Raw genomic sequence first — 26861 nt, 5'->3', positions numbered from 1 at the left:
CCCGGGGTCTCCTCCCGGTGGGACGTGCCCGGAACACCTTCCCGGGAAGGCGTCCAGGAGGCATCCGGAACAGATGCCCGAGCCACCTCAGCTGACCCCTCTCGATGTGGAGGAGCAGCGGCTCTACTCTGAGCTCCTCCCGAGTGACCGAGCTCCTCACCCTATCTCTAAGGGATCGCCCAGCCACCCTGCGGAGAAAGCTCATTTCGGCCGCCTGTATCCGGGATCTTGTCCTTTCGGTCATGACCCAAAGCTCATGACCATAGGTGAGAGTAGGAACGTAGATTGACCGGTAAATCGAGAGCTTCGCCTTGCGGCTCAGCTCTTTCTTCACCACGACAGACCGGTACATCGTCCGCATTACTGTGGAAGCTGCACCGATCCGTCTGTCAATCTCCCGTTCCATCCTTCCCTCACTCGTGAACAAGACCCCAAGATACTTGAACTCCTCCACTTGAGGCAGGAACTCTCCACCAACCTGAAGTAGGCAAGCCACCTTTTTCCGACTGAGGACCATGGCCTCGGATTTGGAGGTGCTGATTCTCATCCCAGCCGCTTCACACTCGGCTGCAAACCGTCCCAGTGCATGCTGAAGGTCCTGGTCTGATGGGGCCAACACGACAACATCATCCGCAAAGAGCAGAGACGAAATCGCGTTGTTCCCAAACCAGACACCCTCCGGCCCCTGGCTGCGCCTAGAAATTCTGTCCATAAAAATTATGAACAGAACCGGCGACAAAGGGCAGCCCTGCCGGAGTCCAACATGCACCGGGAAGAAGTCTGACTTACTGCCGGCAATGCGAACCAAGCTCCTACTTCGGTCGTACAGGGACCGGACAGCCCTTAGCAAAGGACCCCGGACCCCATACTCCCGGAGCACCCTCCACAGGCCGCCACGAGGGACACAGTCGAATGCCTTCTCCAAATCCTCAAAGCACATGTGGATTGGTTGGGCAAACTCCCATGAACCCTCCAGCACCCTGTAGAGGGTATAGAGCTGGTCCAGTGTTCCACGGCCCGGACGAAAACCGCACTTTTCCTCCTGAATCCGAGGTTCTACTATCGGCCGTATTCTCCTCTCCAGTACCCTGGCATAGACTTTCCCAGGGAGGCTGAGAAGTGTGATCCCCCTATAGTTGGAACACACCCTCCGGTCCCCCTTCTTAAAAAGAGGGACCACCACCCCGGTCTGCCATCCCAGAGGCACTGTCTTTCAATGAAAGTGTGAAAGTTCTGTCACAAAATGAAGTTGTTACGTATCCTCAAGCTTTTTTTAGTGGGTATACGGAAATACTTGGCATTTCCTAGTGGGTATACGGCGTATACCTGCGTATCACGTAGACTACACCACTGGGCGGGATTGAGGAGATCCTCAAAGTATTCCTTCCACCGTCCGACAACATCCCCAGTTGAGGTCAACAGCTGCCCACCTCCACTGTAAACAGCGTTGGTAGGGCACTGCTTCCCTCTCCTGAGTCGCCGGACGGTTTGCCAGAATCTCTTCGAGGCCAGCCGATAGTCCCTTTTCATGGCCTCACCAAACTCCTCCCAGGCCCGAGTTTTTGCCTCCACAACCACCCGGGCTGCAGTTCGCTTGGCCTGCCGGTACCCGTCAGCTGCTTCAGGAGTCCCACAAGCCAACCAGGCCCGATAGGACTCCTTCTTTAGCTTGACGGCATCCTTTACTTCCGGTGTCCACCACCGGGTTCGGGGATTGCCGCCTCGACAGGCACCGGAGACCTTACGGCCACAGCTCCGAGCGGCCGCTTCGACAATGGAGGTGGAGAACATGGTCCACTCGGACTCAATATCTCCAGCCTCCCTCGGGATCCGGTCGAAGCTCCGCCGGAGGTGGGAGTTGAAGATCTCTCTGACAGGAGACTCGGCCAAACGTTCCCAGCAGACCCTTACAGTACGCTTGGGTCTGCCGAGTCTGTCCAGCTTCCTCTTCCGCCATCGGATCCAACTCACCACCAGGTGGTGATCAGTTGACAGCTCCGCCCCTCTCTTTACCCGAGTGTCCAAGACATACGGCCGCAGGTCAGATAAAACGACCACAAAGTCGATCATCGACCTACGGCCTAGGGTGTCCTGGTGCCACGTGTACTGATGGACACCCTTATGCTTGAACATGGTGTTCGTTATGGACAAACTGTAACTAGCACAGAAGTCCAATAACTGAACACCGCTCGGGTTCAGATCAGGGGGGCCGTTCATCCCAATCACGCCCCTCCAGGTAACACTGTCGTTGCCCACGTGGGCGTTGAAGTCCCCCAGTAGAACGACGGAGTCTCCAGTCGGAGCACTTTCCAGCACCCCTCCCAGAGACTCCAAGAAGGCCGGGTACTCTGCGCTGCCGTTTGGCCCGTAGGCACACACGACAGTGAGAGACCTATCCCCAACCCGTAGGCGCAGGGAAACGACCCTCTCGTTCACCGGGGTAAACTCCAACACATGGCGGCTGAGTTGGGGGGCTATGAGCAAACCCACACCAGCCCGCCGCCACTCACCATGGGCAACTCCAGAGTGGCGAAGAGTCCATCCTCTCTCAAGGAGTGTGGTTCCAGAGCCTAAGCTGTGCGTAGAGGTGATTCCAACTATCTCTAGTTGGAACCTCTCAACCTCACGCACAATCTCAGGCTCCTTCCCCGCCAGCGAGGTGACGTTCCACGTCCCTAGAGCTAGTTTCCGTGTCCAGGGATTGGGTTGTCGAGGCCCCCGCCTTCGACTGCCGCCCGATCCTCTATGCACCGGCCCCTTACGGCCCCTCCTGTAGGTGGTGAGCCCACGGGAAGGCGGCCCTTGAACCTTACAATAAACGTCAATATTTAAAACAGTTTATTTAGACTTACATGATATTGTGTGTGTCCTTTTTCATTTTAATTGTGCAACATTATCTGAACGAGACGATCGCCTGTACAATCACAGCTGTGAGTAATGAGATCTTAATGAAGAGCGTGCGCTGCTTTGCCAGAGGAATAATAGGAATTAACTTTTTAATTTTTATGTTTTAAATGTTGAATGTTTTTATTGTTTCAGCATGTTTATTAATCTCCCATTTCTGTTAACATAGTCATTGCATGCTATAACCTTAAACCCCGATGATTGATGATGTGACTTGTTTAAAATTATCAACCCAGTTATTTTTGTATGATCAACTCTGGAAATATTCCTTCATTCAAAAAACGAAATTTGATTTAAGGATGGAGATTGCACAGGAAAGTAAAGTGAGTGAGTGAGTGAAAGCAATTGGGACATTGCTTAATTTGTATTATCTTTAGGCTACTCTTATTGGTGTCGTGCTACAGACCTAATTTAAATATTATGCAGGAAACAGAAATCCGATCGGTTATCCAGATACAGAGGCTACTTGATATGAACAAATGTAAACGCACGGTGTCCTGATTGGCTATCATGGTGATCGCATGTTAATGCCAAGTGTAAACGCAGCCGAGGACGCATTGTGATCGGATCTCGGTGTAATGTAAACGCAATCCAGCCATCGTGTCTGCATTCACAGGTGGACGTCATATAAATCCCCGCCCAGTCTCCCCACGTGGCTGTCAGAGAATGATGACCAGGCGCAGTTTAGACAATAAATTACATTTATTTGAACCTTACAATAAACGTCCATATTTAAAACAGTTTATTTAGACTTACATGATACTGTGTGTGTCATTTTTCATTTTAATTGTGCAACATTATCTGAAGAGGCGATCGCCTGCCCTACAATCACAGCTGTGAGTAATGAGATCTTAATGAAGAACGTGCGCTGCTTTGCCAGAGGAATAATAGGAATTAACTTTCTAATTTTTATGTTTTAAATGTTGAATGTTTTTATTGTTTCAGCATGTTTATTAATCTCCCATTTCTGTTAATATAGTCATTGCATGCTATAACCAGAGAATGTCTAATACACGGGTTTCTGTGCAACGTCATCACATAGATGCGCGCGCATCTAAGAGGCAGAAAGCAACACTCTTTACGGCTATATCTAGCAGAAGCAGAGATGACGCGGAGCTGTTGTGCTGTAAACTAACCTAAATGCATAGGGTATGTCAGGTTTTTATGATTCACAAACTTAGTTGGACAATTTCATACTAGTCAACTAACTAACGTTTTACATAATGTTATATTAATATGCAAATGAAACACAAGCAAACAGATCCAACTCTGAAATTGTAGTTTATTTATTGAGTCAACAAGAATTTACAAACAATGCGAAATCTACATTAATTAAAATGTTCTTTTACAGAACTCGGCATAACATATAGCGGTCTTGCCTCTTGGATGCGCGCGCATCCGGTATTGTTTGTATACAAGAAACCTGTGTATAAGGGGAGAAGGTTCACTCTCGCTACACTTCCGGCTTCTGACTGGTTGCAGTTCCACTCTGATTCCACATGAGGGCGTTCACAGGACGAGTGCAGAATGAATGGAGGTCTATGGAGCTATACCCCTCAAAATCCACTCTTCTCAAGATATAATTTTTTGTCTAGTAATTTGAATGTTGTATTCGAAAGGAGATGCAAAGAAATTGCACATTGCTGGGTGTCAGATTTTTTAGAGTCACTTATTTGCTTTAAAAAGTCAAAATGTCAATGACGTCATACACATCGTACGACCAGAGATACTGCTTTACGGCAATCCTTCAGTCACTGTGGTGCTTTCACGCTCAGCACTTTCTTTTCTCTCGAGGCATCGCCAGCACAGCTGACACTGTAAATACACGTGCTAGAAGAGTTTCTGCTATAATACATTCTGTTCCCGCTTCGGATGCCATGATGCCATCAAGCGGTATCTCTATGGGATTAATATCCTGCCATGATTCAAAACTGAAAATAAAGTTCTGAAAGGTTGAAACTAAGTGTTCGAAAACTCAAAATCTTAAAAAAATAAGTTTTGCAAGATCGAAAAATAAGATTCGCAAGCTTGCAAAATGTAAAAAAATAAGAATATCTCTGCAAACATTATGTTGTTTTTGAGATTTCCTTCTTCAGAACTGCAAAACATTTTTTACGATGTTGCGCAATTTTTTTTTCAGAGTTTCAAATTTGTCAGTGTTCTCCCACTGTATAGTTTGTTTTCCAGATTTGAAACCTTGAAACCCGTGATCTGAAAACGGGTGTGCGAATAGGTGAAAAAAAGTTTTGAAACTCTGAAAACTGAGGTTCGAAAGGGCGAAACTTATTACATTACATTAAATGTGCACTCCTATTGCAGACTATTTTTTCAGAGCTGAGTTTACAATACCCACTTTCGGAGATACGCGCACACAGTTGCGAGCTTGCGACTCGCGTGATTGTTGGCAGCGTTGTCACGCAGCTCTGCTCTGAAACTCTGAAACTCAGACTGAGCGAAAATGAAGCTTCGCAACCTCGCAACTTAAAAAAAAAGCCTGGAGGGAGGGCCTTTCTGCTCTTGGCCAATGCTTTGCTGTCTGCTGACGTACAGTCCAATCACAAGTCGTATTTACTGGAAAGGTGGCTTCTGCACTGGTTCTTTGCATGCGTCCGGCAGATTGACCGTGACCGTGATTGCTTCTGTAAAGAGTGCAAATCCTTCCTCTCATTACCATGATTTACCTTTTTCTAGTATGATTTATCATGATTTACCATGACTTACCATGTTCCAGTATGATTTACCATGTACTAGGATGGTTTACCATGATTTACCACGTTCTAGTACAATTTACCACAGTTGACCATACATTTAACATGATTTACCATTATTTATCAAAGTTTACCATGATTTACCCTGTTCTAGGATGATGTATAATTATTTACTATGTTCTAGTATATGATTCACCATGATTTACATGACTTACCATGTTCCAGTATGATTTACCATGAATCTAGCATGATTTATAGTTTACCATGACATACCAAGTTCTAGTATGATTCAGCATGATTTACCCTGTTCTAGCATGGTTTACAACAATTGAACACATAATTTAATATGATTCTAGCATGATTTACCATAGTTTACCATGATTTATCTTAGTTTACCTTGATTTACCATGTTACAGGATGATTTACCATGATACACCACATTCTAGAATGATTTACCAGGATTCTAGCATGATTTACCTTATTTACTATGATTTACCATGTTTATAGCGTTATTTACCATGATTTACCACGTTGTTAGCAATTATGTGATGCATCAGAACAAATGAAGTGATAAACTCTGACAAAATATGATTGTGTTATAATAGTAATTGTTATGTAAGGAATTTTTAGTGTCTAAATATATGAATGCAAAAGCACATGTGAAAAGACTATTAAATTGTAGATTGTCCAGCAGAGGGCAGTAGAAGACCACTTATTGGCTCACTTTCATTTTTACAAGTCTTGATTTTTACCAGTATTTTAAGTGGTCTTCTACTGCCCCCTGCTGTCTCTTCATCATACTACTCCCTAATATTGTTATATAATTCATATTTAGACTTTATAAAATCATTATTTTAACATTTACAATCACATTTTGTCAAAATTCATCTATTGGAGTATTACTATTGACAATTGTGTCACATTGAGAAATGGGAATCCTGAAATTGAAAGTAAAAAATAATCCATTTAAGAGCAGCAGGATTATATTTGTAATCTTTTTATCAGCTTTCAGCATTGGCTAATAAACAAATGCTTTAATATATTAACTATATATTTGTTATTATGACATACGTGTAATATGTGTGTAAGCATGCATAATGGAGTTAACATGGAGAAACCGGTTTGCTTTAGTGCAAAAAAATACTGGTAAAAATCAAGACTTGTAACATGCTGAATCATACTAGAACTTGGTATATCATGGTAAACTATGGTAAATCATGCTAGATTCATGGTAAATCATACTGGAACATGGTAAGTCATGTAAATCATGGTGAATCATATACTAGAACATAGTAAATAATTATACATCATCCTAGAACAGGGTAAATCATGGTAAACTTTGATAAATAATGGTAAATCATGCTAAATGTATGGTCAACTGTGGTAAATTGTACTAGAACGTGGTAAATCATGGTAAACCATCCTAGTACATGGTAAATCATACTAGAATCATGGTAAATCATACTGGAACATGGTAAGTCATGGTAAATCATGATAAATCATACTAGAAAAAGGTAAATCATGGTAATGAGAGGAAGGATTTGCACTCTTTACAGAAGCAATCACGGTCACGGTCAATCTGCCGGACGCATGCAAAGAACCAGTGCAGAAGCCACCTTTCCAGTAAATACGACTTGTGATTGGACTGTACGTCAGCAGACAGCAAAGCATTGGCCAAGAGCAGAAAGGCCCTCCCTCCAGGCTTTTTTTTTAAGTTGCGAGGTTGCGAAGCTTCATTTTCGCTCAGTCTGAGTTTCAGAGTTTCAGAGCAGAGCTTCGTGACAACGCTGCCAACAATCACGCGAGTCGCAAGCTCGCAACTGTGTGCGCGTATCTCCGAAAGTGGGTATTGTAAACTCAGCTCTGAAAAAATAGTCTGCAATAGGAGTGCACATTTAATGTAATGTAATAAGTTTCGCCCTTTCGAACCTCAGTTTTCAGAGTTTCAAAACTTTTTTTCACCTATTCGCACACCCGTTTTCAGATCACGGGTTTCAAGGTTTCAAATCTGGAAAACAAACTATACAGTGGGAGAACACTGACAAATTTGAAACTCTGAAAAAAAAATTGCGCAACATCGTAAAAAATGTTTTGCAGTTCTGAAGAAGGAAATCTCAAAAACAACATAATGTTTGCAGAGATATTCTTATTTTTTTACATTTTGCAAGCTTGCGAATCTTATTTTTCGATCTTGCAAAACTTATTTTTTTAAGATTTTGAGTTTTCGAACACTTAGTTTCAACCTTTCAGAACTTTATTTTCAGTTTTGAATCATGGCAGGATATTAATCCCATAGTATCTCTGGTCGTAACCAGTCCTTCACTGACCAATCAGCGTTCATTAGCAAAATGCTAGTGTGTTATGGGCAACAACAACTCAACCTGTAAGAAATCGAAAGGACATAAGTGTAAATGTCTTATAAAGCGCATTAATATTTTTCCTACAGAGTTTAAAAAATATATAATATTTTATTTTTATATGTTAAAAAGACATTATAGTTCGACAGTGTCACCTTGTCTGTCCCGCTTTTATTTTGAAAAAGCGCCGTTCTTCTTCAGATGGTTTTTATGACGCTAAACTTCCTGTTACTCTCTTCTCAATGTGGTGCTCGCATGTCGTCGGAAGAACGAGCTCCGAACTGTGATGGTGTGTCGAGCTAGAGAGCATGGTAGCTGATGGCAGAAACTCTTTGAATTAGCGCCCTTGGAGAGCGGAATGAGGTATGAAGGAAAATGTGTGGAGTGTGTATTATTATCAGAAGGGATTTTGTTTAAGGAAAAGAGAATATCATTACTTCATTTGTTTATGGGTTTATTGCACATGTCATCAATATAAAAACATATTCTTTCTGTGAACAATTACCGTATAATATATTGTATTTCATTTAAAAGAAGCATGTGATATTTCTTTTGTCATAACTGCTTAAAAATATATTTCATTTCATATTTCATCTTGATCATCTGTTGAAATTATTTGTATTGTGTGTAAACATGATTCCTTTGTGAACATAATTTACGTGCAAATCAATTGTGAAGCTACATGGAAGTATTTTGTGTTTCTTCTGTAGTTTTCACGGTGTCCATGGTGTTCATGGTGCATGGTGCTCGTTGAGAGGAAGAAATAAAAAGACACCCGTTTGAAACTCTCTGCGTCTTGATGTATATATCCGAGGGGCCGCTACAGTGAAAACTCATCGCTGCACCAGCCCTGCCGTCCCTGGTGAGAAGCTGACGCCATCACATCTGAGGTCCATCCACCAACCTAATACCAGCCAGTTTACTTCGCTTGCATCCAACTCCTGCACCCAGGCAAGACTTAAAATGGACAGCATGCTTAAGGTACAGCTAGAGATGCAAAAAGAGACACTGGATGCCAAGGAGCAAAAATGCTGAAAAGAGACAATTTCTACACACGCACGCTTACAGCATAACTGAAGTGCCTTAAATAATAATGTGGTATTATAAAGTCAAATTATCTTGCAAGCTAATTCTCCGTTCCTAACGCTTCTAAAACTGGTGACTATTTCAAGAGACTAGCTCATGCGCTTGGGTCTTGTCTATTTATGAAAAGGTTGAAGGGGAATTTTGTTGTTACTGTTTTATGCTAAAAATCCTTTTGGATGTCCATAATCTGTTAATGCTTGGCATAAACATTACTCTGTGGTAAAAGATAACTACAGCTTACAAGTGTAAATTCAGGCATAGGACAATCAAAGGCTACACTCGACTTAAAACAGCAGCACAAACAAACAAGATGTCACTTAAAGACACCCCATGCAGGTCTAGCTCACGTGAAAGAAAGCTAACAGAGAAAGGCCAAGAGATGCATGACCAAGACACCAGAAAACGTGAGAAGGCATTTAACAAGACCTATGACTCTTGGAAGCTGGTAGCAAGGGAGACTAGGACAAAATTAAAAACCCTCTGTTCATCAGAAGACCTCAATGAATTACAGCTAGACATTCAAGCAAAGCATGATGACGTGGGCCAGCAGTATGAACCTATTCTACATAACAGTAACACCACACCAGAGATTGTAAAGAAAATGGATGCCTGTGTTACGCTAACAAAAGACATTTGTGACCTCATAAGTAACCGGCTAGAGACTATTAATCAAGATTATAATGATCAACTTGAGAAGGAAAGGGTAAGAGAAACCTTAAACAAAGATGAATATGGGTCTGTCTTTGGCCACACTAAAACTGAAACCGTAAGCTCAGCGGAGTCACCGGAGAGAATGAGCAACCACTCCAGCTCAGCCAGTACCCACAGCAGTAGAGTAGATGCACAAGCAGAGCTTGCAGCTAAGCTGGAACAATCAAAAGCCATGAAAGAAATCCAAGCACAGCAAGCACATCTTCACAAGTTAGAAGGGGAATGGAAACTTAAAGAGGCGAAAATGTTAGTAGAAATGAAACAAAAAGAGGTGGAAATGCAACAACAGTTGGAACAAGAGAGAACCAAATTGCAGCAGTTACAAGCAGCAAAAGACGTTGCCATAGCAGCAGCTCGTGTGAGAGCATATGACGATTTTGAAGGGTTTGAGAACCATGATGAGGAGATTAATGACAAAACTAACTCTGCTTGCTACAGGAAGGAAACTGAACCTCGATTAAATCCTGATGCTGCATCATTCCAACCTCACCAAGCTGCTCCTGAGGTGACAATGACCCAGGAGTCTGTCAGTCTAGCCCAAGCAATCGCCAGCTCTTTAAGCATGAACCGCTTGCCGGTCCCTGAACCAACCACGTTCCGTGGTGACCCTTTACAGTTTACAGATTGGAAGATGTCATTCATAGCTCTTATTGACAGAAAACCCCTCCCACCAAGTGAGAAGATGTTTTATCTAAAAAATTATCTTGCTGGAGAGGCGCGCAAAGCTGTAGAAGGTTTCTTTTATCGAGATTCAGAAAGTGCATACAATGGAGCATGGAAAGTCTTACAAGACAGATATGGTAACCCGTTCATCATACAAAAGGCTTTCCGAGATAAGCTCATGAGATGGCCAAAGATCAACACAAACGACCCACTAGCACTACAAGAGTTCGCTGACTTCCTCCAAGGCTGCACTGAGGCAATTCACCACGTCAAAGGACTAGCTATCCTTAACGATTGTGAGGAAAACCACAAGTTGCTCAAAAAACTACCAGAATGGATTGTGCGCAAGTGGAGTCGAATTGTTGTAGAGGAACTTGACACATCCGGAAGCTATCCAGATCTTGCATGCTTCACAAAGTTCCTAAGCAAAGAGGCAAGGATAGCCTGTAACCCTATTGCTTCTCCATTGTTGATGAACTTCAGGGCCACAGATGAAAGATCACCAAAGAGAGCCAAAGCTCTCAACACAAACACACAAACAAAGAGTTTCGCTCAAGAGAAACAAGAAACAAACGGCAGCAAACCAAAATCACCTTGCTCCGTCTGTAAAAGTGAAGCTCACAACATCACCAAATGTCCCACCTTCGCGGCAAAGAGTGGTGAAGACAAAAAGGCATTCATCTGTGAAAATCGGCTCTGCTTTGGATGCTTGAGGAAGGGTCACATGACCAAAGATTGTAAGAGACGACACACATGCAACATATGCAGCCGTCGTCACCCAACCTGCTTGCACGATGACCGGAAACAAAGACCTGTGGAAGCAACAACGAATAGCTCCACTTCCACAGAAAACCATGCAAGCTTGGAAATGCACAAGGTCGTATCCCATGCATCAACACAACGTGCTTCTGCTACCTCAAGTATCGTCCCAGTCCTTGTGTCTTCAATACAAGAGCCACACAGAGAAGTACTTACGTACGCAATACTGGACACACAGAGTGACTCAACGTTTGTCTTAGAAGATGTACTTGACAAACTGAATGTTGATGCCCAACCAGTAAAATTAAAATTGAGTACTATGACGGCTATTGATACAATCATAACTAGCAAGAACGTCCATGGTCTACAAGTACGAGGACTGCACTCTAAGAACCACATCCAATTACAGCAAGCCTACAGCCGTGACTTTATCCCGGTGGACAAGTCTTACGTCCCAACGAAGGAAACAGCTTTACTCTGGCCTCATCTCAGACATTTGGCAGATAAGCTACCACCCCTTCAAGACTGTGATGTAGGGCTTTTGATTGGATATGACTGTCCAGCAGCACTAGCTCCTCTTGAGGTTATCATTGGGGACAAAAATCAACCGTTTGCACAGAGATCAAAACTAGGATGGAGTATCATAGGCTCATCAAATCCTCACCTAGACAGACAAGGAAGTCAGAGCTTTGTGCATCGGCTCACAGTAAAAGAACTGCCAATTCCATTGACGACAGATGTTCTAAAAGCCCTAGAATCAGACTTCACAGAGAGAACTTATGAAGATAAATATGTGTCCCAGAACGATGTTCATTTCATACAGTTCCTCAGTGACAACATCACGCAGAAGAAAGACGGACATTATGAGATGCCCCTCCCTTTCAAGGGCAACAGTCCACCCAACCTACCAAACAACAAGAGGCTAGCCACAATTCGCCTGCAGTGCCTTAAGAAGAAGTTAAAGACCAATAAACAATATTACGATCAATACAAAACATTCATGGAAGAAATGATTAACAAGGGTGATGCAGAGCCTGCCCCTACAACATTTGTAGGAGAGACTGAGTGGTACCTTCCGCATCACGGCATCTATCACCCCAGAAAACCAGACAAGCTGAGAGTCGTATTCGACTGTTCAGCCAAATTCCATGGTGTTTCTTTAAACGACACTCTACTAACTGGGCCTGATCTTATCAATCCTCTGGTAGGAGTTCTCTGCCGCTTCAGGAAGGAGGCCGTAGCGATCATCTGTGATATCGAAAGAATGTTTTATCAGTTCTCAGTCACTCCTGAATCCCGGAATTATCTGAAATTCCTCTGGTGGAAAGGTGGAGATTTGGAGAAGGAACCACAGGAATACAGGATGGCGGTTCATCTCTTCGGAGCCGCCTCGTCTCCAGGATGTGCCAACTTTGGCTTGAAACATCTGGCACGGCAACACAAAGCTACCTATCCACTAGCATCAACATTTGTGGAGAAAAACTTTTATGTTGATGACGGGCTAGTCAGCGTCCCATCGGTCGAGGAAGCCAAGAAACTGATCACTGAGTCACAGGAGTTGTGCAAAAGAGGAGGCCTACGACTCCATACATTCAACTCAAATGAGGAAGCAGCCCTCGCCTGCTTAGATGCCTCAGAAAGAGCAGCAACCATCGAACATCTAGGACTGGATCCAACCCTATCAGAGCGTGCACTCGGCATTCAATGGTCGATTGAAACGGACACTTTCAGTTTCAGCAGCAGCCTGAAAGATCAGCCTTCAACCCGGCGTGGTTGCCTTTCTGTCATTGCCTCTCTTTATGACCCTCTTGGATTCATCGCTCCATTCAGTCTAACTGGAAAGCGTATACTTCAAGAGCTGTGTCACAGAGGCATCGGATGGGATGATCCACTCCCAGAAGATATGAGGCCACGGTGGGAGGAGTGGATAAATGGGCTTCAGAGGTTGAAAGAGGTTTCAATTCCGAGATGTTACCACCCATATGACTTCCATAACATTGTCAGAGTAGAGTTGCACCATTTTTCGGATGCCAGCTGCGTGGGATACGGTGCATGTTCTTACCTCAGGTTCAAAAATGACAAGGATGATGTCCATTGCAGTCTCGTGCTGGCAAAAGCAAGGGTTGCACCCTCAAAGGTCACAAGTATCCCGAGACTAGAACTCGCAGCAGCTGTGGTTTCTACGAAAGTCAGTGTCATGTTAAAAAGTGAACTTGACATAAAGATTGATGAAGAGGTTTTCTGGACAGACTCACAAGTTGTGCTTGGGTACATTAACAATGATGCCCGTAGGTTCCACATATTTGTTGCAAACCGTGTTCAGCTGATAAGGGATAACAGTGATCCTAGTCAGTGGCACTATGTGGACACCGCAGAAAACCCGGCAGATCATGCTTCCCGAGGTCTTCGTGCTTCAGACATTCATTCAACAAACTGGCTGCGAGGACCGAAGTTTCTCTGGGAGAGTAAATTACTTCTAACACCCAGCGCTCCATCAGAATTACTCGTTGGTGATCCTGAAGTCAAGACGATTCAGGTGTTTGCAACAGAAGTCAAAAACTGCAATGACATCCTCAGGCGTTTGAGTCAGTTTTCCTCCTGGACAACAATTCTTAAGGTGGTGGCAAGAATCAAGAGGCTGGGGTCTAAACAGAAACAACACAGTGAGTATGTGACTGTTAAGGAGCGTGAGAAGGCTGCAGACGAAGTGATTAAGATCGTACAGCAGCAAGCTTTCCCTCAGGAGATAAAGATGCTTCAGGGTAAAAAAGACCTTCCAAACTCAAGCTCTCTTTTCCGTCTCGACCCTATCTGGTCTGAAGGACTTCTCTGTGTTGGTGGGAGATTAAAAGAGTCATCGCTCTGTCACAAAGTCAAGCACCCAGTCATCCTGCCAAATAACAGCCACATCACCAAGCTGATTGTGTCTCATTTCCACGCTAAAACATGCCATCAGGGTCGAAGCCAGACTTTAATGGAGCTTCGGGCCAATGGATTCTGGGTAATTGGTGGGAGCAAGTTGGTCGCTAAGCTGATACACACTTGTGTGCTTTGCAGAAAACTGCGACGGCCGACAGAAAGACAACAAATGGCCGAGCTTCCCGCAGAACGCGTCGAAGCCTCAGCACCTTTCACATACAGCGGCATGGACTGTTTCGGTCCATTCATTGTAAAGAAAGCCCGCAAAGAATACAAAAGATATGGCTTAATTTTCACATGTCTGTACTCTAGAGCTGTTCATATTGAAATGCTCGAAGATTTGTCAACAGACTCATTCATCAACTCATTGAGATGCTTCATCAGCTTGAGAGGAGCTGTTCAACAACTTGGCTGTGACCAAGGCTCTAATTTTGTTGGTGCCAGGAATGAGCTCAAGGAAGCACTGAAACAATGTGACACTAAGCTACTGGGAATCTTCCTGACTGAGAAGCAGTGCGAATTTGTGTTCAATGCTCCCTCTGACAGTCCTGCAGGTGGTGTCTGGGAACGCCAGATCAGAACTGTTCGAAATGTGCTGAATGCCACCTTTGCACAGTGCCCAGGTCGACTTGATGACGCCTCCCTCAGAACACTGCTATATGAGGCCATGGCTATTGTTAATAGTCGCCCGTTAACCGTGGATGGAATCAATGATCCACAGGCACTGGAGCCTATAACACCGAATCACCTCATTATGATGAAACCTAAAGTTGCTCTTCCTCCTCCTGGAGTATTCGTCAAGGAGGACCTGTATGCGACAAAGAGGTGGAGAAGAGTTCAGTATCTCATCGAACAGTTTTGGAGCCGCTGGAAAAGGGAGTATCTGCTGAACATATCCTTGAGACAGAAATGGCACTCACCTCAACGCAACCTCCAAGTGAATGACATTGTCATTATTAAAGACGACAACCTCCCAAGAAATCAGTGGCAACTTGGACGAGTGATTGAGACTGTTCAAAGTAGTGATGGCTTGGTTCGTCGAGTTAAAGTGCAAGTTGGGGAGAGGAAACCTCATAAAAAACAAGATCCTCCCTCCAAGCCCTCAGTTATTGAGAGACCAATCAAAAAATTAGTGCTCCTCCTAGAGAACTGACTAGAAGAAAGCAATTGATAACACTGCACAAACTGCTCTGTTTTACATCTGATAGCTTAACTTCAGGCTATTCATTTCTTAGAGTCAAGAAATCCTGCACAATTCACTTACTCTTTTTATATTTGTTCATTCATTGTACTAGGATTTGGTGGGAGTGTAAATGTCTTATAAAGCGCATTAATATTTTTCCTACAGAGTTTAAAAAATATATAATATTTTATTTTTATATGTTAAAAAGACATTATAGTTCGACAGTGTCACCTTGTCTGTCCCGCTTTTATTTTGAAAAAGCGCCGTTCTTCTTCAGATGGTTTTTATGACGCTAAACTTCCTGTTACTCTCTTCTCAATGTGGTGCTCGCATGTCGTAGGAAGAACGAGCTCCGAACTGTGATGGTGTGTCGAGCTAGAGAGCATGGTAGCTGATGGCAGAAACTCTTTGAATTAGCGCCCTTGGAGAGCGGAATGAGGTATGAAGGAAAATGTGTGGAGTGTGTATTATTATCAGAAGGGATTTTGTTTAAGGAAAAGAGAATATCATTACTTCATTTGTTTATGGGTTTATTGCACATGTCATCAATATAAAAACATATTCTTTCTGTGAACAATTACCGTATAATATATTGTATTTCATTTAAAAGAAGCATGTGATATTTCTTTTGTCATAACTGCTTAAAAATATATTTCATTTCATATTTCATCTTGATCATCTGTTGAAATTATTTGTATTGTGTGTAAACATGATTCCTTTGTGAACATAATTTACGTGCAAATCAATTGTGAAGCTACATGGAAGTATTTTGTGTTTCTTCTGTAGTTTTCACGGTGTCCATGGTGTCCATGGTGTTCATGGTGCATGGTGCTCGTTGAGAGGAAGAAATAAAAAGACACCCGTTTGAAACTCTCTGCGTCTTGATGTATATATCCGAGGGGCCGCTACAATAAGTACTCGTTCATTAAATTTTCGACCTATAACCCATGTTGAACTTGCCAAACCTACAATCCAATCTGAGATTTCTCAACGGCAATCGGGTGAAAGAGACAAATTTAGCCGTCTAGCTCCATAGACTCCCATTCATTTTGCACTCGGGCGATCGCCCCCAGTGGAACTCTGGTGGAACTACAACCAAAAATTCGGTACAATAGCACTTAATAGGGAGTGGGCAGGCTCTCCGTAGACGTGCTCTGCTATAACCTTAAACCCCGATGATCGATGATGTGACTTAACCATTTTGTATGATCAACTCTGGAAATATTCCTTCATTCAAAAAACGTAATTTGATTAAGGCGAGACACTACAGGTGAATAGGGTACAATTTAAAAATAATAGATATCACCATGACACTTCATCAGTTGATTACTTACACAAGTTCATAAAAAAAATGTATTACAAGTTTTTGAAATTTGTATGTTTAATTATGCAAATTAGGTATTATCTCATTAAATATGCACACTTTTGCATATATTTTCGGTAGATAGATCTGAACATATGATAAAGCCAGGTGCAAAATTCTTTTTTCCTTTTGTTTACACACAAGATGAAAAAAGATGTTCAGAGGGATTTCAGGATATATGCTTTCATTACCTAGGAAATCAAAATATACTGTCCATAGCCTTAAAAAATCGATTTTCGCCATATTTTTGGGATTAAAATGTCCCATAAATCAGGCCAGGAATGATTTATTAACAAATCCCTCTGAACATATCTTCAGAATACTGCTAAGTGTATAACTGGAAAATTTGGTGTACATCGGTGCTACATAGGCTGAGATGTTTCTACTGGAGGATGACAAAAAACTCATTTTGAGAAAAAGGCATTTAAAGATTTGTAATGTAAAAAAATCATACTTTTTTAGTAGAAACAACTATTTACTGACACAATATCTTATCAAATAATTAGCAAAAACAATACAAACCACCTAAATCACATCAAAACTTATAAACACAGCATTTATGGCCTTTAACTGAGCAGAAAAACAGTCAAAAACACACATCTAAGTGTCAGAGCGCATCACGTGATGCATCTGAACCAATCACGTTGTCAGAAATTGACATCAGCCAATGAGATTTCGCTTTTAGGGTTAAATGCCCATTTTACTTTCACGATTGGTTGCTGATTAAAAGGAAATGACCATATTTGGACCCGACAGCATTGTACAGCAGAGAGAGAGCTTTTCAGACATGTGTGTGATTAAAAGAAGAACAACGAGATCGCGGAGCAGCGCGTTGATTTAGAACGCCAACTTTTGCTGAATTTCGGAGAAATCTATAGACGCAAATAGACAAAGTGTAGTGAAATAAAGACCTAAATGTGTATTTTGGACTTTTTTTCACCACAAGTCTGAAAGAAGACATGTTATTGAAGACAAATAGCCTAAAATCTCAAAATTGACCAGTGAAAAAAAAACGAAGTTTTTGCCTGCCGTGTCTCGCCTTAAAGGATGGAGATTGCACAGGAAAGTAAAGTGAGTGAGTGAAAGCAATTGGGACATTGCTTAATTTGTATAATATTTACTCTTATTGGTGTCGTGCTACAGACCTAATTTAAATATTATGCAGGAAACAGAAATCCGATCGGTTATCCAGATACAGAGGCTACTTAATATTGTAACAGACTTTGTTGGACTCTGTTATGATCATAGACAGTATATAAGAGGTTATGATGCACTAATTCTGGACGTACTGGCGCTCGTGGTATATGTGTGTATGTAATGTATTTTTCCCCTCGGGGCTTGCCGTAGATTGGCATGGGTCATGCGCGCACTTGGTACTGGAGTGTCGCGGGTTTCTTTTGGAGTTGGTGATCGGTGTTATGTAATAAAGTGGAGAAGAGTTCCAAACGGTTATCGTTTATTGTTTTCTTATTTCTGAAGTGCTAGGCGAACCCTGTCTGAACGCTCGGTCACAATATGAACAAATGTAAACGCACGGTGTCCTGATTGGCTAATGATCCGCTTGATCGGTTCATGGGCTGCGTTCGAAACCGCATACTCAATGAGTAGGTACTTAATTTCAATAAGTAGCCTACTTACTTAACGAGCGCTAAAAGAGTAGGTACTTTATAGCCAAATCTCGTTAAGTATGAATGCGAACCGGGCATCTTGACGTTATCATGTGACCTACGACGCGTTCACAAGTGCAACAACTTGAAAGATTTGAACGACACGTTTAATTCATCTATCTGTAAATATCTTGATATTGTTTAAACTTGCTCATTTTATGGTCTTTTTAAAGAAACTGCTGCCCATTTATTTTGTGAATAAATTTAGGGTAGTTCTTATATTTAACCCTACTTATGTGACCCACCGTTTTGTTGTGGGACAAAGGGGAAATAAGGAGTTGTTCCTTTAATGTCGTAACGGCGTAAATTGTAGTACGAGCGGGAGGGAATCATGGGTATTGTAGTCCGGAACACGCATGGTCGAGTGTACAGCATAGTACGAGCGGAGATGTGTTTTTCCTGGTTTTCCTGTTGTTTTTCGGTAGAGATGCACTGAGTATTTGTGTTCACTGCAACATTGTGGGTCATGTGAATGCAGCCCGGAGATATCAATAAAGCAGCATACTCAGGACACTTTGTATAACTCGTCATTTGGACGGACTTGAGTGACTGGTAAACTGTTACGCACACACACGGCTGCTGAGACAGAGAGCGCCGAAGTGAAAAAGATAACATTGGGGGCATCGTCCGGGATCTTGTTCGTCGCGTTTGGTGAGTTATATGGACAATCTGAATGGTAAACTGAAACAGATGTTGTCAGAGAGAGACAGCAACATGACGGATGCGCGTGAGAGAGAGAGGATGACGAGAAAATACTCATACAAATAAGAGCAGTCAAGTGAACCCTGCCATATCTGTAATGACGGAGAATGAGGAAAAACGGACGCACATCTCATTCGCGGATTGGTTAAATGAATTGGAAGTTCAAGTGTCCAATAGTGAAAGTAAAAATAATCCGTTCAAGCAAAGTTTTGTTCCTCGCCCTCAATCAGCTACAATTAATGGACCTGCGCGTTGCTTTGAGCCAAAAATACGACCACAGGCTATGAGTGAAACCAACCCTTTCAAAAGTGTTGTGGAAAGTGAGTTTACATATGACAGTGGAATTGACACACCATGTTACATACCGGTAGTTGCCTTATGGACCGGCGACTAAAGCTTACTGGAGCCAGTGGAAGAGATTGTATCTAAAAGATGGCACCCTGGTAAGGCGCTTCTACCTGATGGAGGGCCCCGAGTTTTATCCTCAAATTATCTTGCCAAAAGTCTTTCGGAAGGATGTCATGCATCAGATGCACGATGGACCAGTGGGTGGACACTTCGGGGTGGAGCGGACGCTGTCCCGATTACAGTCACGGTATTACTGGTACCAGATGCGGGAGGATGTTACACTCTGGTGTCGCACGTGTGCCAGCTGTGCTGCGAAGGCTCGATCCACAAAGACCCCACAAGCGCCAATGGGCACTGTTCGGGTTGGGGCTCCCATGGAAAGGATTGCTGTTGATTTGATGGGCCCTGTCACAGTGAGGCTCTGTGACTAGAGACTCTTATTTTGGAGAAGCCTCTTATAATCACAGTGGACTGAGAACATACATACATGCATTCTTTTCACACTAACATCTTAACACACTATCTGTTTTATGCATATTTTAACATCAGTTAACGCGGATATATGTGTGTCACTGATTGTGTATTGTTGCGTGTTGTACCTGTCCTCTCCATGTCCTTTTTCTTTAATTTAACATTTACTGAGTTATTCATTTCTCTTTGTTGATTTATGTATTGTTAAGAACTCAAACAAGACCGGTAACCATGTTAAATGTTTATTTATTTTAAATTAACCACTTGCATAACAATAAATTGTCATACTTGCGTACTGGAACATTTTACTTCACCAAACAGCAGTGATGGGAATAACGGCGTTATAAATAAACGGCGTTACTAACGGCGTTATTTTTTTCAGTAACGAGTAATCTAACTAATTACTGTTTCCTCCGTAATAACGCAGTTACCGTTACTGACAATAAAATGCGCCGTTACTATAATTGAGTTCACTGAAGCGGTTTTCATCCGATTGGGCTCTTTTCTCCGCCATAGGAACTGCAAACTCTTTTCTCTGGTGTGTGTGTGTGTTTCGAGGCGCCGGACTGGACAAAAGCGAAGCGAACGTCGTCAGCGCGCGAGAGAGACCGAGTGTGATCCGTCCGAGAGCGCGCTGGACAGTTCGCGAGATTGACCGAGTGTGATCCGTCCGAGAGCGCGCTGGACAGTTCGCGAGATTGACCGAGTGTGATCCGTCCGAGAGCGCGCTGGACAGTTCGCGAGAGAGACCGGAGTGTGTCCATCCGAGAGCGCGCTCGACAGTTCGCGAGAGAGACCGAGTAGGCCTATGTCCGAGCATAATATAGTTTATCATCTGCAACGTTTTAATTAGTTTACATGGTTATAAAATAAAACTCCAAAATAACCTGCAGGGAACGTTCAAAGAAAACATCTTTGTTTGACCGGTTGTGAACACGTGCGGCAAACACGACTAGAATTTGGCTTAAAAAACCTCTGATGATGACGTTCTCTGTAGGTTATACAAATAAACTCCCACAATATTAGATTTTATTATTATTATTATTATTTATGTTGGTACATTGTTCAATATTATATTGAGAACACTTTTAGTTAAACTGTTTACATTTGTGAGGAAGAAAATACTTCAAGTAGGCTAGTATGTCTACCAGTTGTAAGTTTTATCATTTTAATTTGCACTACAAAGAGTGTATGTGTATGTATATTTTTTATTACTTATTTTTGGTACATTTCTTAAGAAGCATACCGGTAATTTATTTTTGGATTTGTTGGCCAGTTGTGGTCTGTTCAATAAATATTAAAAGTTCTAAACCATCAATGTTTTATAATAATAATTTGTTCTAGTGTCCATTTCATTCATTTAACATATTTAATATTGGGGGTATCCAAGATATTTCACATATTTAAATTTTTCTTTCTTTTTTTTAAGTTTTTTTTTCAATAGTTACTTTGCCTGGTAATTAGTTACTTTTGTAATGATATAACTCAGTTACTAACTGAGTTACTTTTTGTGAGAAGTAACTAGTAACTATAACTAATTACTTTTTTTAAGTAACTTGACCAACACTGCCAAACAGACAAAACCCGGTCACTGTAACTGCCACCATTTTTGAATACCTCTTTCCCGCCAATAGTCGGCACAGTTAATTGTTCCCATGTGTGAGGGGGAGATTGGGGTTCTGTTTGATTCTTTGTTAAACATTGTTTAACGTTAATAATTAATTGAGTTTGTTTTGTTTTCAATGTTTATATATTTTGGTATTATTTTAACAGTTTATATCTTTGTTACTGTTAAATCTATTTAGTTTGTTCTTGCTTAAATTCCTTTATTATCTTTAATTACCAAATGGTTTGGTCCAGATAGGAGGGGCTTAGCCTTTTTAAGAAGGCGCCTCAGTTTTGTTAGTTAGAGGCTCGTAGAGTGAGTGGTTGTACAAGTTATTGCTCTGTATTTGGGTCAATTTATTGGCATAGCCAAAGTTGTGTGCAGATAACTTTGAACAGTTTATTTTATTTTTATTTGTTTAGTTTTCTTTTTGGATTTTCACTGTAAATACCTCTGAACTTTTGACCTCATCATCACGTCACTTCATTTTTACGCCTCCATCTGCCGGTACATCCAGAGCAGTGGTGCTGCTACTGCTGGTAACATCTTTGAGGCCTCTTTGTGGCAGTTGGCACACCCCTGACTCTGTTACAGGCCCCATGAACGAAACGGAACGATTCAACCGTTACATTCTTGTTGTGCAGGACTATTTCACTAAGTGGGTGGAAGCCTACCCTCTGCCCAACGACCAGGCGGTCACTGTTGCGGAGGTTATAGTTACTGAATGGGTCTGTCGCTACGGAGCACCATCGACACTGCATAGTGACCAAGGCTCTAACTTCGAATCTTGTGTTTTCCAAGCGATGTGTGAATTATTAGGAATTGAGAAGACTCGAACGACACCTTTCCGACCCCAGTCGGATGGACAAGTGGAGCGGTTTAACGCCACCCTCCAGAAAATACTGGCTACCACTTCAGAGCGGTGTCACTGGGACTAGGATGTCATGGTTCCCATGGCTGTGATGGCTTACCGAGCTACCAAGCATAGCTCCACTGGTTTCACCCCAAACATGATGCTCTTCGGCCGGGAGTTGACAGAGCCTGTTGATCTAGTTGTAGGGCTGCCTTTTAATGAAACCTCAGCTCCCACTCCCCCACAATATGTTGCTGAAATGAGAGAAAGGTTAGAGTTGGCACATCAAATTGCCAGAGAGCAACTGGGTCGTTCTGTTGAACGTGCCAAAAAGCAATATGACAAGAATGTGGCAAGGACACATTATAAGGTCGGTGATGCTGTGTGGTACCTCATAAAAGGGACTAAAAGGGTGCAAAATAAGATCAGGAAGTTCCTACCTGCCTATGAGGGTCCTTACTTCGTTCTGGGACACCTGGATGATATGCTGTATCGAATCCAGAAAGGTCCAAAGACAAAAGTGAAGGTCGTTCATCACGATAAGCTCAAGCCGTATCATTCCCGACAACCCTTGGAAAATAGCTGGGTGTTTAAGAGTTTGGAGGCCTGGCAACCCCAGGAGGTTCCTACTCCCAGTCTTGGGGCTAACGTTAGTGACCTTGACCTTGAGCTTGGCCTCACTCACCTCTTTACAGAGGAACCTGTAAATGACAGCGGCTTGGATGTACTTGATGAAACGTATTGTGTGCCATTGACTAAACAGGAGGATAGAAATGTGCAGTGCGGAGAAGGTAGCACGGTGCAACCAAGTCAACCATGGACTGTTAACGGCCAAATCGGGGGTAGGCCGCCACGAGTTAAGAGACCACCAAGTGGTTTGGTGACTGGACAAACTGATGCTCAAGGAAAGGAGACTTTGACGAACATACAAACTGTTCTACTGTTTAAAGCGAATTAATGTTGCATTAATGTTTTTTTATTTTCTATGTTTACCCATGTGGATGTTATTTGTTGTGCATATGGGTGAGTTCATCAATAACAAGGTATTATTATTGTTAACATCTTTGTGTGCAAAAGCTCAGCTGCTATTCCCTCCTTTAGAAAAGAAAAAAAGGGCGATGTGGAAGAGAGATTCCATCCACTAATTGGACTGCGTGTACTAAACTTTTATGCCATCCTTTCATCCCTCAGGCCTATAAATAACAAAAAATGCATTTTTAAATGTATTATAATTACTTATTTAAGAAAATATATATTAAGATATTCAACCTTTTTCCTCTGTATAAAATCTCATATTATGTATGCTAACCCATGATATATATATATATATGTACACATCATAACATCAGTAACTCGACAGCCCTACAGAACGGTTTTCCTCAGCGTCTGCACAAACACAAAGGAGACGTTGGGCAGCTGTGTGAAGATTAGCCTTTGGAGAAAACTGTTGGTTTTATACGCATCATTAATATTAAAAATCAATATTACCCCAGAATGAATTGCATTGCTATCCCACCCCAAACCATACAATAATAACAACGACAAATACTGACCAATACTTATATTACTTTTTACTGAAAATTATATAATTCAATAAAACAAACAAAATGTAATGTATGTCAAATGACATAGCTATGCGTGAATACACTCTAGATGTGTATATTGTGAACATATCTACATTTTCATTCAAACTATTAATTAAAGCTTTAATTAATTAAATAATGATATTTTATTTACTGACAACAATGATAAATATTAATAAATGAGTAAATGAATGAATGAAAATCACCATCACACAATAAACAAATGCATATACAAGTCAACACATGAAACAAAGCTTTATTCAAACTACAATCATGTATGTAGACTACAGGCGCTGAACCACATCTACTGCCATCTCAACACTGCGGTTCCCATTCTGCGGCTTTATTCTGATGAACCAGCGGACCGCCAGAGGTGAGCCGTGCAGGAGGTTGTTACGTGATGTGTTGTGCTTCACAATCTGAGGCAATAAGGGCCGTGGAGTGATGTAGGGTCTCGTAAAGGCCGGTGGAGTGATGGAGGGTCTCGTAAGGGCCGGTGGAGTCCGGTGGAGTGATGGAGGGTCTCGTAAGGGCCGGTGGAGTGATGTAGGGTCTCGTAAGGGCCGGTGGAGTGATGTAGGGTCTCGTAAGGGCCGGTGGAGTGATGTAGGGTCTCGTAAGGGCCGGTGGAGTGATGGAGGGACTCGTAAGGGCCGGTGGAGTGATGTAGGGTCTCGTAAGGGCCGGTGGAGTGATGTAGGGTCTCGTAAGGGCCGGTGGAGTGATGGAGGGTCTCGTAAGGGCCGGTGGAGTGATGGAGGGTCTCGTAAGGGCCGGTGGAGTGATGGAGGGTCTCGTAAGGGCCGGTGGAGTGATGGAGGGACTCGTAAGGGCCGGTGGAGTGATGGAGGGACTCGTAAGGGCCGGTGGAGTGATGGAGGGACTCGTAAGGGCCGGTGGAGTGATGTAGGGTCTCGTAAGGGCCGGTGGAGTGATGTAGGGTCTCGTAAGGGCCGGTGGAGTGATGTAAGGTCTCGTAAGGGCCGGTGGAGTGATGTAAGGTCTCGTAAGGGCCGGTGGAGTGATGTAGGGTCACCGTAAGGGCCGGTGGAGTGATGGAGGGACTCATGAGGGCCGGTGGAGTGATGTAGGGTCTCGTAAGGGCCGGTGGAGTGATGTAGGGTCTCGTAAGGGCCGTGGAGTGATGGAGGGTCTCGTAAGGGCCGGTGGAGTGATGTAGGGTCTCGTAAGGGCCGGTGGAGTGATGGAGGGACTCGTAAGGGCCGGTGGAGTGATGTAGGGTCTCGTAAGGGCCGGTGGAGTGATGTAGGGTCTCGTAAGGGCCGGTGGAGTGATGTAGGGTCTCGTAAGGGCCGTGGAGTGATGGAGGGACTCATGAGGGCCGGTGGAGTGATGTAGGGTCTCGTAAGGGCCGGTGGAGTGATGGAGGGTCTCGTAAGGGCCGTGGAGTGATGGAGGGTCTCGTAAGGGCCGGTGGAGTGATGTAGGGTCTCGTAAGGGCCGGTGGAGTAATGGAGGGACTCGTAAGGGCCGGTGGAGTGATGTAGGGTCTCGTAAGGGCCGGTGGAGTGATGTAGGGTCTCGTAAGGGCCGGTGGAGTGATGTAGGGTCTCGTAAGGGCCGGTGGAGTGATGTAGGGTCTCGTAAGGGCCGGTGGAGTGATGGAGGGTCTCGTAAGGGCCGGTGGAGTGATGTAGGGTCTCGTAAGGGCCGGTGGAGTGATGTAGGGTCTCGTAAGGGCCGGTGGAGTGATGGAGGGTCTCGTAAGGGCCGGTGGAGTGATGTAGGGTCTCGTAAGGGCCGGTGGAGTGATGTAGGGTCTCGTAAGGGCCGGTGGAGTGATGTAGGGTCTCGTAAAGGCCGGTGGAGTCCGGTGGAGTGATGGAGGGTCTCGTAAGGGCCGGTGGAGTGATGTAGGGTCTCGTAAGGGCCGGTGGAGTGATGTAGGGTCTCGTAAGGGCCGGTGGAGTGATGGAGGGACTCATGAGGGCCGGTGGAGTGATGTAGGGTCTCGTAAGGGCCGATGGAGTGATGGAGGGTCTCGTAAGGGCCGTGGAGTGATGGAGGGTCTCGTAAGGGCCGGTGGAGTGATGTAGGGTCTCGTAAGGGCCGGTGGAGTGATGGAGGGACTCGTAAGGGCCGGTGGAGTGATGTAGGGTCTCGTAAGGGCCGGTGGAGTGATGTAGGGTCTCGTAAGGGCCGGTGGAGTGATGGAGGGTCTCGTAAGGGCCGGTGGAGTGATGTAGGGTCTCGTAAGGGCCGGTGGAGTGATGTAGGGTCTCGTAAGGGCCGGTGGAGTGATGTAGGGTCTCGTAAGGGCCGGTGGAGTGATGTAGGGTCTCGTAAGGGCCGGTGGAGTGATGGAGGGACTCGTAAGGGCCGGTGGAGTGATGTAGGGTCTCGTAAGGGCCGGTGGAGTGATGTAGGGTCACCGTAAGGGCCGGTGGAGTGATGTAGGGTCTCGTAAGGGCCGGTGGAGTGATGTAGGGTCTCGTAAGGGCCGGTGGAGTGATGTAGGGTCTCGTAAGGGCCGGTGGAGTGATGTAGGGTCTCGTAAGGGCCGGTGGAGTGATGGCGGGTCACCGTAAGGGCCGGTGGAGTGATGGAGGGTCTCGTAAGGGCCGGTGGAGTGATGTAGGGTCACCGTAAGGGCCGGTGGAGTGATGGAGGGTCTCGTAAGGGCCGGTGGAGTGATGTAGGGTCACCGTAAGGGCCGGTGGAGTGATGGAGGGTCTCGTCCATGGCACCATCTCCAGGATTCACCTCTGTGCTCCTCATCCTCAGTGCTCACACCAGTCTGCTGACATTTCAGATCCTACAAAAATGCACAAACATAACACAAAAGCAGTCATTTTAACAGCACAATGTCATTTGATTTCAGTATTATTTAGAAGACAAGAACGCTTTTTTTCACAAATGCCGCCATCATCTTTCCTTGCAGGTCCTGCTCCACCACAACAGCTGTGCAGCAAATACACAGAAATCAAGAATCAGAAAAGTGCTGTAATAGCTCTGTT

The 26861-nt window shown here is 43.8% G+C and overlaps 2 protein-coding genes across 3 annotated transcripts in view; both read left to right on the top strand.

Moving 5' to 3' along the window:
* The window catches only part of LOC306997482 (serine/threonine-protein kinase pim-1-like), a gene marked incomplete at its 3' end in the record, with an annotated part of 133233 nt that overhangs the window by 57157 nt on the left and 49215 nt on the right, over window positions 1-26861 (top strand). The gene's annotated exons all lie outside the window — the stretch shown is intronic.
* On the top strand, window positions 8011-16194 carry LOC306997774 (uncharacterized protein). 2 transcript variants are annotated; one of them, XR_013797447.1, is made up of 3 exons: window positions 8011-8332; window positions 8680-15729; window positions 16077-16194. XR_013797447.1 is itself a non-coding variant. In XM_079611251.1 (2 exons), exon 2 carries the CDS (start codon window positions 9366-9368, stop codon window positions 15258-15260), a length of 5895 nt encoding a protein of 1964 aa, XP_079467377.1. In that variant the 5' UTR covers window positions 8011-8332; window positions 8680-9365; the 3' UTR covers window positions 15261-16194. The 2 variants fall into 2 exon arrangements, 1 of the variants encoding a protein (XP_079467377.1); XM_079611251.1 differs by having other exon boundaries at window positions 8680-16194.

The sequence above is a fragment of the Phoxinus phoxinus genome, assembly GCF_949152265.1.
Source record: "Phoxinus phoxinus genome assembly, chromosome: 4".
Classification (NCBI taxonomy): domain Eukaryota; kingdom Metazoa; phylum Chordata; class Actinopteri; order Cypriniformes; family Leuciscidae; genus Phoxinus; species Phoxinus phoxinus.
The sequence above is the reverse complement of the archived record's forward strand: the minus strand, read 5'-3'. Positions and strand labels throughout refer to the sequence as shown.